The sequence below is a fragment of the Bos javanicus genome, chromosome 6, assembly GCF_032452875.1.
Source record: "Bos javanicus breed banteng chromosome 6, ARS-OSU_banteng_1.0, whole genome shotgun sequence".
Classification (NCBI taxonomy): Eukaryota; Metazoa; Chordata; class Mammalia; order Artiodactyla; family Bovidae; genus Bos; species Bos javanicus.
The window spans coordinates 105,931,809-105,946,492 of NC_083873.1; the positions used below are offsets into that span (position 1 = coordinate 105,931,809).

General features: G+C 42.2%; 1 protein-coding gene across 1 annotated transcript in view; it reads right to left on the reverse strand.

Annotated features, from left to right (window-relative positions):
• The window catches only part of CLNK (cytokine dependent hematopoietic cell linker), a 205,195-nt gene that overhangs the window by 73,127 nt on the left and 117,384 nt on the right, over positions 1-14,684 (reverse strand). Inside the window, exons 6-7 of the mRNA XM_061420827.1 lie at positions 9,646-9,787; positions 7,353-7,450 (exon numbers count right to left, since the gene is read on the reverse strand). Of these exons, the coding sequence (XP_061276811.1) occupies positions 7,353-7,450; positions 9,646-9,787 (240 nt within the window). The remainder of the gene's footprint in view (positions 1-7,352; positions 7,451-9,645; positions 9,788-14,684) is intronic.

Consider the following 14,684-nt stretch of genomic DNA (forward strand, 5'->3'; position numbering starts at 1 on the left):
TATCTTTCTATCCACCTGTGTATCTATTTTATCAATCTACTGGGGGCTTTCCAGGTGTCTCAGTGGTAAAGAACCCACTTGCAATGCAGGAGACACAGGAGATGGGGGCTCGCTCCCTGGGTGGGAAGCGATATACCCTGGGGAAGGAAATAGCAACCTGTTCTAGCATTCTTGCCTGGGAAATCCCATGGACAGAGAATCCTTGTGGGATACAGTCCAGAAAGTCACAAAGAGTCTGACATGATTGAGTATACACACATCTATCTATTAATATCTATCTCTATCTATCTATTATCTACCTACCTACTGCTTGTACTTCTAGAGAACCCTGACTAATATAGAGTTTTTGCAGTATACTTTATTGCTGCCAAGTTGAGGTGGTCAAGGTGAAGGGGAGGGAGGGTCATTGAACCCCCTGTTGCCTGTTAGGTCTTGATGGTCAAAGTCCACCTCTTTTCCTCTGTGGGACACTGGACCACATAATTCTGCCTACACATGATGTGGCTCTTCTGCTGGTCAATATAGCAAAGCATCAGGTATGGTTTTGGTTTTGTTATTGCTGTGGCTTCCTTCATCACACCCTCAGCTTTCAGTTCCTCCAGGGAGACCCCACTGAAGCTGGTGTGCTGGAGGGTTTTTGTCAAGTTTTTGTAGCATCCTCAGCTTTCAATCTTCCCTGTGCACCTGCCCAAGAGAGAGGGTCTCTCCCAATGCTCTTCCCACCTCCTATTGCTAGCCTGGAGCAGGGGAGAGTCTCCATGGTCTCTGTCTTGCTGGGCCCCGCATGATTAGGGTGTTAGGGATCAGGCTTCCTTAGTGCCTGCTCTTCTCCCCTTTGCTGGCCAAATTCTATTTTTAAAAAATTAATTTTTAAATGAAGTATCAATCCTAAAGGATATCAACCCTGAATACTCATTGGAAGGACTGATGCTGAAGCTGAAGCTCCAATACTTTGGTCAACTGATGCAAAGTGCCGACTCACTGGAAAAAACCCTGATGCTGGGAAAGATTGAGGGCAGGAGGAGAAGGGGGTGACAGAGGATGAGATGGTTGGATGGCATCACCAATTCAACAGACATGGATTGGGCAAACTCTGGGAAATGGTGAAGGATCGGGAAACCTGGTGTGCTGCAGTCCATGGGGTCACAAAGAGTTGGACACGACTGAGTGACTGAACAACAACAACAATAGGTAATTTACAATGTTGTGCCAATCTCTGCTGTATGGCAAAGACTCAGTTATACACCTATATGCATTCTGTTTTAATATTCTTTTCCATTATGGTTTATAACAGGAAAGAAAGTGAAGTCACTCAGTCGTGTCTGGCTCTTTGTGACCCCATGGACTGCAGCCTACCAGGCTTCTCCATCCATGGGATTTTCCAGGCAAGAGTACTGGAGTGGGTTGCCATTTCCTTCTCCAGGAGATCTTCCTGACTCAGGGATTGAACCTGGGTCTCCTGCATTGTAGGCACATGCTTTACCATCTGAGCCACTAGGGAAGTCCTTATAACAGGATGTTGAATATATTTCCCTGTGCTGTACATTAGGACCTTGTTGTTGATCCATTCTAAATGTAATAGCTTGCATCTACCAACCCCAAACTCCCAGTCCATCCCCCTCTCTCCCCACCCCCCTTGGCAACCACAAGTCTGATCTCTGCGTCCGTGAGTCTATTTCTGTTTTGTCGATAGGTTCATTTGAGTCCTGTTTTAGATTCCACATACAAGTGATATCATATGGTGTTTTTCTTTCTCTTTCTGACTTACTTCACTTAGGACGATAATCCCTAGTTGTAGCTGGCCATGTTCCATTTTGTGTCTTTGGACATTTGGATCCATTTGGCTCTTTTGCACGAGAGAGTTTTTTGGCTGCATCTTCTCCAGAGGGACCTACACTTTGACGGTATTGGCATAGGATCCCAGGCCTAGAAGTATTTTATGCCCCTCTCCAGGGCTATTCTCATTTTCTATCAAATACAGCTTTTCTAACGTCTACTACATACCTGTAACAATGCTAGATTATGCGGGGATGAAGAAGAATAAGAGGTTAGATGCAAAAGGTGGAATCATATGGATGCAGTTCTGAGTTTACAGCATATTATAACACAGGTTTCATTATAACAGAAGTTTTTCAACCTCGGCACCATTGAGAGTTGGGGCAGGGCAATTTGCTGTGGGAGGCTGCCCTGTGCGTTTACAGGGTACTTAGCGGCATCCCTGCCCTCTGCCCACTAGATGTCAGCAGCGTTCCCCAAGTCTTAACAACCAAAAATGTCGCCAGTCATCGTAAATATCCACTAGGGGGCAAACCGTTCCCAGGAGAGAACCACCGATAACAATGCAATGTGTTACTGGTGTAGAAGACCGCTTTGCATCGCTTCCTGCAGAAGGCTTCTCAAAAGCCTCTGCTTGGTCTGAGTGATGCAGCTCCCTGCTCTTTGTATCTTGTGTCACCTCAGTCTTAACACCTTGTATTATTATTTCAAAACTGCCAATTTGGGCCACTGCCTCCTCCATTAGACTGTGGACACTGGCTCCCTTTTTTTTTTAAATCCCCATTGTTGAGCATAGTGCTTTGTACACAGCAAGTGCTCAATAAATGAAAAGATGGGCAATGGTTTAGTGCTTTAAGATAGTTGTAACCAGTCTAACGGGGCTTCCCAGACAGTGTTAGTGGCAAAGAACCTGTGTGCCAATGCAGGAGACATAATTATAGACTCAGGTCTGATCCCTGAGTCAGGAAGAATCAGAGACGTGCATGGCAACCCACTCAGTATTCATAACTAGAGAATTCCATGGACAGAGGAGCCTGGTGGGCTACAGTCCACAGGGTTGCCAAGAATTAGACACAACTGAAGCGACATAGCATGCACGCATGCAGTCTAAGGAATCAACATAAGAACCGGTTCCTGTAAGGACTGTTGAAGATCCAATTCACAGATAGTTTAATCACCATGTAAATGTGCAAAACTAATTGGAATTAACTCCTGAGAATGAAGTTATAATAATAAAAAAAGTCTGCTTACCATAAAAACTGTATTTTTCAAACATTGGTTATAAAAGCAAAACTCCCTTTTTTATTTGAATTGAGGCCAAGTCCTTATTGAATTAATTTATAAGACAACTTGCCTCCTGGCCAAAATTGTGCTCATCTCCCACCTCCTATTTCTCACAAGATTTCACTTGCTTTAAAATATTGAAATTTTAGTTCCTCTTGTAAAGTGACCTAGCTAAAAGAAGAAATTTGTAACAAAAAACTACAAAGATAATATGAAAGGATATAAAGTAATAAGAATGGAGACTTAAATTCTGGCATAGTCGTTTAAGAAAAATCAAATGAGAATTATCATCTTTTAAGAAAGCATTCTTCTCATGAAAGTTTACTTCTGTGCAAAGAGGAATTATCAGTGGTTTTTAGGGAAAGAAAAGCTTAACTTTTTAGGTCAGAATTTTCTACTTTTTGTAACCAGACAAGAATTTGTGACTTTAGCCTCTGGCCCAGTGACTCTGAAATTCCTATTGTTCCCTCAATATGTTTCGTGCTTTAGAGATGAAGCTCCTGAAATGCCCTCTTCCCTGTCTAACAGTGCTCTGTTGGGGCCTGCCCCAGTTGTTCATCTCAGAGATAATTGCAAGTATTCACATGTATGGATGTGAGAGTTAGACTAGAAAGAAAGGTGAGCGCTGAAGAATTGATGCTTTTGAACTGTGGTGTTGGAGAAGACTCTTGAGAGTCTCTTGGACTGCAAGGAAATCCAACCAGACCATCCTAAAGGAGATCAGTCTTGGGTGTTCATTGGAAGGACTGATGTTGAAGCTGAAACTCCAATACTTTGGCCACCTCATGCGAAGAGTTGACTCATTGGAAAAGACCTTGATGCTGGCAGGGATTGGGGGCAGGAGGAGAAGGGGACGACAGAGAATGAGATGGCTGGATGGCATCACCGACTCGACGGACGTGAGTTTGGGTGAACTCCGGGAGTTGGTGATGGGCAGGGAGGGCTGGCAGGCTGCGGTCATGGGGTCGCAGAGTCGGACATGGCTGAGCGACTGAATTGACTAAATATGACAGCTCTGCAGACAGACTAGAGAAAGTGTCCATGTGGACAGAGACCAAGCTGGGTCTTTTTGATTATGTTTTTTTTTCCAGGATACGACATCACCGACTCAATGGATGTGAGTTTGAGCAAGCTCGAGGAGGTGGTGAAGGACAGGGGAGCCTGGTGTGCCGCCGTCCAAGGGGTCGCAAAGAGTCAGACACGACTGAGCTGCTGAACAGCTACAACAGGATATAAGCCCCGTAGTGGAATTTCTGGGTCATATGGTAGTTCTATTTTTAGTTTTTCAAGAAAAATCCTTACTGTTCTGCATGGTGGCTGTATGGATTTACATTCCCACCAACAGTGCAGGAGAGTCCCAGTTTGGTGCTCTGTGGTAACATTTAGATTGGTGGGATTGGAGTGGGGAGGGGAGGGATATATGTGTACATAGAGCTGATTCACTTAGCTGTATAGCAGAAACTAACACAATGTTTTAAAACAACTATATCCCATTAAAAAAAAAGAAATCAAACAGGGAAAAGAAGACTGCGTTTCTTTTCCTATTAATATTTCAAGCTGTGGAGGTGATTTAGTTGCTAAGTTGTGTCTGACTCTTTGCGACCCCATGGACTAGAGCCTGCCAGGCTCTGCTTTCCATGGGACTTCCCAGGCAAGAATATTGGAGTGGGTTACCATTTCCTTCTCTGGGGATCTTCCTGACCCAGGGATTGAACCTGGGTCTCCTCCATTGCAGGTGGATTCTTTTTACCAGCTGTGCTACCAAGGAAGCCTTCATATTTCAAGCTAGTCATATTTCCAATTTCAGTTCAAAGCACTGAGTTTGTTTGTCCATTTCCATTCACATGCTGTGTGCTGTGCTGAGTCATTTCAATCATGTCCAACTCTGTGTGACCCCCATGGACTGTAGTCCACCAGGCTCCTCTGTCCACGGGATTCTCCAGGCAAGAAGACTGGAGTGGGTTGCCATGTCCTCCTCCAGGGGATTTTCCAGACCAAGGGATTGAACCTGAGTATCTTGTGTCTCTTCACTGGTAGGCAGGTTCTTTACCACTAGTGCCGCCTGGAAGCTCTTCCATCCATGTGAGCAGTATGTACTGAGAACCTTTGACATAAAGCCACTGTGCTAGATGCTGGGGCTAAAATCAGCCCTGTGCTCACGGAGGTGTCATCTGGTAGCTGGCAGCTCTGTGCCCGGCACTGTGCTCTGTATGGATTATCATGAAAGCTATGAGATTGTATAGTTTAGACTGTAAAGGCTAAGGGAAGGTAAGTAACTGGCCCAAAGAAGCAGAGCTCAAAAAGTTGGAGCCATTAAAATGAGACTTATAACATTCATCTTGCAAGGTTATTTTAAGGATTAAATGTCATTCATTCATTCATTTATTCCCATCTTTCCTCAGAAAGACCTTTCCTGACTGCCTTGTTTTCATTCTATTTTCAAAGCTCATCACTTGATATATCGTCTTTGTATCTATTCTTTATCCATTTACATATCATAGGTCTCCACCCACTACATGTCAGTTTCATGAGAGCAGGGCCTTGGTGGTTTACTGCCGCATACTAGAGTGGATAATTGTGTCTGGTCCATGGCAGGCACCCAACATATGTTTCTTAAATGAATTTGTTGAGTGAATGATTAAAATGTTTAGCTTAGTATCTGTGTAAAGAGGAAGTGTTCAATATTTCATCCCTTATCTTGCTCTCCCAATCTCTATTGGCTGTGTTCTGTGTGAATGGCTTGGTAAAAATTGTAGTTTCCTTTTCTTGTCAATATTTAAAAGAAACCCTCTAGTTAAACGAGTAAACCATTTGCATAGATAATGCACAAGGATGAATGTGTTATAAATATTTAAGTGTGTTCACAGTCACTAATAAATGTGAAACAAATTTTAAAGAAGGAACAGCAAAATCTCTTTCTCTTTTTTAAAAATTATAATTAAAAAAATAATGCACAGTTTTGGAGAGAATTCTATGAGGTGGAAATTCTAATACAGGGCTTCTGCAGGGGGCTAGGGGGTGGGGACAGTAAATTGAAATGATTTTTCAGGGACCAATTTCACAGTATGTACCGAAAGCCTTTAAAATATTTTCACTTAATGGTTAAATAAAATAATTAAAAATCTTATATGAGGAGTGAAGTATCTGTAAAGATTATGGTTATTGATGCTTGTTTTATGACATGGGACATAGTTGTATGACTGAAACAATGTGCAAAGGAAGGAAAACCAGTATATAATATACAACAAAGACTTCGTTGCATGAAATACATTAGCACAGAAAACATTGACATGAAATTTACCCAAATGTTATGACTGATAGCCTTGCAACCTCAGGGATGATTAATATGTATTTTGTGCAATGTTATTAAAAACAAAATACTATATGTGTTTAGAGCACTTACATTTACAAGATATTTTCAACAGCTTTTTGAAGTAAGCATGGCAGAGATTGTTACTCCTGTTTGGCTACTGGGTTTACAAAGAAAGAGGTTCAGAGAGGTTGACCTACAGTTGTCTCTTCATATCTGCCAGGGATTACTTCCAGCGTGCCCCTTGAATACCCAAATCTGTGGATGCTCAAGTCCTTCATATGAAATTGCAGAGTATTTGTAAATAACCTATGCATATCCTTCTGTATACAGTGAAAGCCTCAACGGCATGGGTTTGAACTGTATGGGTCCGCTTATACTCAGATTTTTTCATCAAGTACATACTAAGGAACTACAAAATACTTGGTTGGTTGAATTATCTCCAGATTACTTGTAATACCTAATACAATGTCAGTGCTATGTAAATAGTTGCTGGCATGTGGTAAATTCAAGTTTTGCTTCTTGGAATTTAATGGAATTTTTTTTTTTTAATCCTTGATTTAATCTACAGATGGGGAACTGACAGATATGGAGGACTGACTGGACTTATTACCATACCATTAGCAGTTGGAATCATTGGGCCTAAATCTGGACAAAATGATATGTTATTATCAAAGAGATTTGAGTTTAAATTCTGCTCCTAGAGAACAGGATGAGTATTAAGTGAGACGCAGGTGAAAGTCCTTAGCCTGATGTCTGGCTCACAGAAAATCTTCCACAAATGTTAGTTCTCTTTCCTTCTAGTTATCTATTCTAAGGACCATGATCCCTCCAGCTGAATCACCCTGCACCTCACTGAGCTTGACCTGCTCACCACCAAGGCATTCCAACAAGATGCCTTGGAAATGAGAGACGGTAAAGCTCTTGGATACTAGGCAGTGCCCTCCATGTGTTTGGTTCATGCAGTCAAGCTTTTACTTACTTCTTCCAGCTTCATCCAGATTAGCCTGTCTGTCGGGAGAGAGGTCTTGGAATCTAAGGACAGGGGTGTGTCCATCATACCCTTGAAATAGCGTGTATCTGTGAAAAAAGAAAAAAATTTAAAGTCATACTTTACATGACTCTGCACACTGTAATGAACAACATATTTGCACATCTACAAACTTAATGAACCATCATGATATAGGCTGCTGCTGCTGCTAAGTCACGGCAGTCATGTCTGACTCTGTGTGACCCCATGGACGGCAGCCCACCAGGCTCCTGTCCCTGGGATTCTCCAGGCAAGAACACTGGAGTGGGTTGCCATTTCCTTCTCCAGTGCATAAAAGTGAAAAGTGAGTGAAGTTGCTCTGTCGTGTCTGACTCTTTGTGACCCAAAGGACTGTAGCTCCTCCATCCATGGGATTCCCCAGGCAAGAGTACTGGAGTGGGTTGCCATTGCCTTCTCCACACAATATAGGCATGAGCTTGTAATTCTACTTCCACTTAACAGACGAAGAGGCTGAGGCTCAAAGGGGAGAGATCACTTCTCTTGGTCCATGTACATAAATGCCCAAGTCTGGACCTGAACCTTCTTCATTCTCTTATCCACCTGGGAAGTTCTACTCATCCTTCAAGGCTTGGACTGTGTCATGCCCTTCAGAAATCTTCCTAGACCCCACCCACCTGGCACACCACCCTGGATCTCTTTTCTATGTTACACACTTGTGTGTGCTTAGTCACTCAGTCATGTCTGACTCTTTGTGACCCCATGAATTGTAGCCTGCCAGGCTTCTCTGTCCATTGGGGTTCTCCAGGCAAGAATAGTGAAGTGGGTTGCTATGCCCTCCTCCAGGGGATCTTCCCAACCCAGGGATTGAACCCAGGTCTCTCACTTTGCAGGCAGATTCTTTACTATCTGAGCCACCAGGGAAGCCCATGAATACTGGATTGAATAGCCTATCCCTTTGCCGGGGGATCTTCCCAACCCAGTAATAGTACCAGGGTCTCCTGCTTTGCAGGTGGATTCTTTACCAGCTGAGCTACCAGGGAAGCCCACATTACATACTTAACATAAGTATTTTATACTTAACATATATTTCTATATACCTGTGCTTCCTTGGTGGATTTGTGGTAAAGAATCCACCTGCCAATGCAGGAGACATGGGTTAGATCCCTGGTCCAGGAAGATCCCCTGGAGAAGGAAATGGCAACCCACTCCAGTATTCTTGCCTGGATAATCCCATGGACAGAGGAGCCTGGCAGGCTATAGTTCACGGGATTGCAAAGAGTGAGACATGACTGAGTGACTGAACAACAAGAGCAGCTATATAATTAACATATATACATTATATACCAAACTTATTCTATCATACTTACCTTTGTATCTCTTGATCAATGCTAACTGGCATACAATAGATATTAATTAATGCATATTGAGTGGATGAACAAAGGAATATCATTATTATTTACAAGGTGATTGTCCTCAAAGGGACTTCTGTAGATTCATTTCAGTAGGTCAGGCTCTCAAATCACAAATACTTCCTCTTTTCCCTCACAACACTTTGCTTTATTTAAGGTTCAGAGACCTTGTTTAAGCTGTGTAAGGTGCCCCAGTTACAAAGAAGAAAAGATGGTGTATATTAAGGTTTTCTTTCTCTTCAAAGCCTGGCTTTGCTGCCATGTTTTTGTGCTACTTATATGCTGGCTATGAGCAAGACAAATCAGCCATATTAAGTCTCCCCTTTTGTTCTGCTCTCTTCTCTGCAACGCTGTCTTAACAGGGATGTTGCCCGCATCTCTGCTTGTCGATCTTCTGCCATATTCATCAGTTGTCTCTCAGACTCAAGATATCATCATGGGGATTCTCTAGGCAAGAAGAGTGGAGTGGGTTGCCATGCCATCCTCCAGGGGACCTTCCCAACCCAGGGATTGGACCTAGGTCTCCCACATTGCAGGTGGATTCTTTATCATCTGAGCCACCAGGGAAGCCATCATGATAATAATAAATAGTCATAGAGCTCTGACTCTGCACCGAGTCCTCCTCTGAGAACTCAACATGCATCTTTCATGTAACTACCTGGGGTACGTGGAGTAAGCTCTATCTTCAGATATCTTGAACCCTATCTTCAAATATAGAAAATGGTTTTCAGGTGCTTGCTCCAGGACACAGAGCTAATAAGCTGTGGAAGCAGGATTTTAACCTAGAGTTGCTAATTCAGAACCTGCATCTTTAGTCACTCTACAATATCGCAGCATGGGCATGCGATTTTCAGATTTCAGGCCCTAAACATTACCTGCATATTCAGATTCCTTAATAGGCCTGGCTGGTAAGATTTTCACTGATTGCCAGTCTTCTCCCACGTGAAGCTCAGGGTCTTCATAGTCATCACCTGTGTGGCCTTTTGCTCCATCCAGGACTGCCATGGAATTCCTTTCCTAAGGAGGGGACATTTCAGTAAGTCAACGGGAGGTACAACAATGACAAAGATTATAGGCTACAGTGCTGGCCAGGGGAGTAATAGAGATCCCCTTGCTGTGAGTTAAAGATTTAAGAGTCTGGAGTCTAGGGGAGTTAACCTCTCATGGTGGCAGAATTGTAACGATATCCTTAGAAACCATCATGGTGGTGTGAGACACTCCCTTTGTCTCTCCCCTTCAATCTACAACAATTAAGACATCCATAACTCAACAAAGAATTGATGCTTTTGAACTTTGGTGTTGGAGAAGACTCATGAGAGTCCCTTGGACTGCAAGGAGATCAAACCAGTCAATCCTAAAGGAAATCAATCCTGAATATTCATTGAAGGACTGATGCTGAAGCTGAAACTCCAATACTTTGGCTACCTGATGTGAGGAACTGACTCCTTCAAGATCCTGATGCTGGGAAAGATGGAGGGCAGGAGGAGAAGGGGATGAGAGAGGATGAGATGGTTGGATGGCATCTATGGCACCGACTCTATGGACATGAGTTTGAGCAAGGTCTTGGAGTTGGTGATGGACAGGGAAGCCTGCGTGCTGCAGTCCATGGGGTCTCAAAGAGTCGGACATGACTGAACTGAACTAAACTCAACAAAGGTTCCTCTGCCCAAGACACTGGGACTCCAGAGATACCCACATGTTTGTTCATCTGAAGAAGGGTAGATTGGCATATATAGAGTGGGTAGAACTGGGGGAAGAATAGAAGTAGTGCCCCTGATCCTGAACCCCAGAAATCCTGGTACCACCAGTGGGGGTTGTGCACATGACTCTAGGTCATGGCTACATTCGTGCCCATGAGCACAGGGGACTGGGCAGCAATCTCCAGGTGTACCTGTGACTCTGTCACCTCCTGCCCATGGCAGTATTACCTGGCTCCCCATCCCTTGCTACGGCAGCAGTTCCAATGTGCCAAGCAACTCTGGACATGAAGATGTCAATGGCAGACACTGGCATTAGAAAGGCACCCCCGGTGACCCAAGAGGCATAGGCAGAAATGACAAGGGCACCAGTGACCACTCTGGTAGAAGCAGTGGAGGGTGGAAAGTGCCAATTCTCAAATAGAGCTGAGGTAAGAAAAAACAAAAACAAAAACTTGTGCTTTAGCGGTGTGTACTGAAAATCAGAAGAAAGGTCTCTAATTACCAATGTGTGGATCTTTCAAAGTAAACAAAGCTTTACGTAAACAAGAGGGGTGTTTACTACTTCAAAGGCACTAGTAGAGGAACAGCTCACCAAGCACCATGAAAAACCATGGTAACACAGTCTCACATCTTGAACATAACAATTATCCAGAAACCAAACTTAAAGTCACAGCAGACTATCATCTAATTGATGGAGAATTCAAAAGAGCTGTCATGAAGAAACTCAGAGTTACAAGAAAACTCAGAAAGCAATTCAATGAGCTCAGGAGTAAAACCAGTGAACAGAAGCAATACTTACCAAAGAGACTAAAAATCTAAAAAAGAACCAAAAAGAAATTCTGAAGCTTGAGAACTCAATACATGAGCTGAAGAATGTATTAGAAAGCATTGGAAACAGAGCAGACCATATGGAAGAGAGAATCAGTGAGCTCAAAGAAAGAAATCTAAAAATGATTCTCAGGTAGAAGAGGAGAAGAAACTAAGATTTTAAAGCAATGAAAAAATTCTATAAGAACTATCTGATTCCATTAGAAAGAAGCAACATAAGAATAGTGGATATGCCAGAAAGGGAAGAGAGGGAGAAGGGAGCGTTTGTTTAAAAATGTAATAGCTGAGAACTTTTCAAACCTGAGGAAGGAACTGGATATACAAATTAATGAAACTCATAGAACACCTAATTATCATAACGCAAAAAGATCTTCTGCAAGATACATTATATCAAAACTGTCAAAGGTCAATGATAAAGGTTTTCAAAGCGGTCAGGGAAAAAAGGTAGTCACCTACAAATGTACTCCCATTAGGCTATCAGCAGATATCTAAGAGAACCTCTACAGGTCAGGGGAGAGAGGAATGATATATTCAAAATTTGCTGTTTAATCATTAAGTCATGTCTGACTCCATGAGACCCCATGGACTGTAGCCCACCAGGCTCCTCTGTCCATGGAATTCTCCAGGCAAGAACACTGGAGTGGGTGGGTAGCCATTCCCTTTGCCAGGGGATGTTCCCAACCCAGGGATCGAATCCACATCTCCTGCATTACAGGATTCTTTATCACTGAGCTACCAGGGAATAGTCAAAAATACTGAAAGATAAAAGATGTCAGTCAAGAATACTCTACCCAGCAAAGTTACCTTTCACATATAAAGGAGAAATAAAGGCTCTCCCAGACAAACACACCTGAGGGAGTTCATTGCCATTAGAGCAGCCTTACAAGAAATGTTGAAAAAAGCTCTTCTGCCTGAAATAAGGAGAAGGCAATGGCACCCCACTCCAGTACTCCTGCCTGGAAAATCCCATGGACAGAGGAGCCTGGTGGGCTGCAGTCCATGGGGTCGAGAAGAGTCGGACACGGCTTAGCGACTTCACTTTCACTTTTCACTTTCATGCATTGGAGAAGGAAATGGCAACCCACTCCAGTGTTCTTGCCTGGAGAATCCCAGGGACGGGAAGCCTGGTGGGCTGCCGTCTATGGGGTCGCACAGAGTCGGTCACGGACTGAAGCGACTTAGCAGCAGCAGCAGCAGCAACCTGAAATAAAAGTGGTAAAAGTACACTATACTTTGAGTAAGGGGATTAACGACTACCAGAAGTGTCTTAATGAGACAACGTATGTAAAATGTTGAGCATATTGCCTGATGGTCAGCACTCAACAAATATTAGCTGTAAATACTATTATGAATGCTACTGTGATAACAGCTACTATTAAAGAGAGTCTGAGATAAAGGAAGCCGACCCATCATGCTTTGTTCACCGCCCTTTAAAGCCTCTCTAACACTTGTTAAGGAGTTTATATGTCCTAGGTTCTTTCTGTACTTTATCTCATTGTATAAGCAGACAAATCTATGAGATGATTTTACTATAGTGTAGGAAACTAGAATTAGATAGGCTTAAATTTAAATTCTGCTGCTACTGCTGCTGCTAAGTCACTTCATTCGTGTCCGACTCTGTGCGACCCCATAGACGGCAGCCCATCAGGCTCCCCCGTCCCTGGGATTCTCCAGGCAAGAGTACTGGAGTGGGTTGCCATTGCCTTCTCCAATTTAAATTCTAAGTCTGCATTATTCTCATTCTTTATTATGTATATTCTCTCTATATATGTATATTCTCTAATATACATAATATATATTCAGTTCAGTTTAGTTGCTCAGTCGTGTCCGACTCTTTGAGACCCCATGAATCGCAGCACACTAGGCCTCCCTGTCCATCACCAACTCCCGGAGTTCACTCAGACTCACATCCATCGAGTCAGTGATGCCGTCCAGCCACCTCATTCTCTGTCGTCCCCTTCTCCTCCTGCCCCCAATCCCTCCCAGCATCAGAGTCTTTTCCAATGAGTCAACTCTTCTCATGAGGTGGCCAAAGTACTGGAGTTTCAGCTTTAGCATCATTCCTTCCAAAGAAATCCCAGGGCTATATATAATACTATTATATATTATTATATAATATATATTAATAATCTAATATGTATAATATGTATTATTCTAATTGTTATATAAATAATATATATTCTATATATATATTAGAGAACAAGAATAATGCAGAACATATACTATAAATATATATTTATATAGGGCTTACTAGTCCTAAGACTCCAAGTGCATGCCTTTTTCTATCATCACTCTATCAAAGCAGTTTGGTAAAAGTAAAGACTACTTATAGGATGAGTCTAATCTCCAGGTAAGCAGTAGCACAGTGGGGACTCACCAGACCCCTATCTGGAAAACTTTCTGGGCTTCAGTTTGGCTCATGGCAAATCTGATCATTCAACACAAAAGGTGGAATGCAATTTAGTCAGTCTGTGTTCTTTACGAGACAGCATAAATCTTTCTATTATCTGTCTACTGTTAATATTGGGGGTTCTTACTAAAAGCTCAGTATATATAAGTCTTCCACTTTATAAAATATTTTGGGATTGATTGTGTGTGCATGTGTGTCCTAGGGTGAGAATTCATAGCTTTAATTATCAAGAAATCTTTCAAGAAGTAAAGAACCAAAGATTTTACAGGTAAATTCTATCTATTCATATATCTATCATCTATCTATACATCTATCTCTATCATTTCTATCTATTCCATTTATCATCTATAGATATGTTAAAGCTATTTAAATTATGTACACATAATTGTTAACAATTAAATTATTTATAATATTAGGTAGCTGATTTCACATTATAAATTTTCTTTTAGTCATTAAAAATCTTTGTAAATATGATTAATTTACAATTAATATTATATCTATTGATTTATTATTAATAGAAGATGGTTAAAACTCAATATTCAAAAAATGAAGATCATGTCATCCAGTTCCTTCACTTCATGGCAAATAGATGGGAAAAAATGGAAACAGTGTCAGATTTCATATTGTTGGGCTCCAAAATCAATGCGGATGGTGACTGCAGCCAAGAAATTAAAAGACACTTGCTCCTTGGAAGAAAAGCTATGATAAACCTGGACAGCATATTAAAAAGCAGAGACATTGCTTTGCTGACAAAGGTCTGTATAGTCAAAGCTATGGTTTTTCCCGCAGTGTGTGTGGACTTGACAGATGGACCATAAGGAAGACTGAGCACTGGAGAACTGATGCTTTCAAACTGTGGTGTGGAGAAGACTCTTGAGAGTCCCTTGGACTGCAAGGAGATCCAACCAGTCCATCCTAAAGGACATCAGTCCTGAATATTCATGGGAAGGACTGATGCTGAAGCTGAAGCTCCAAT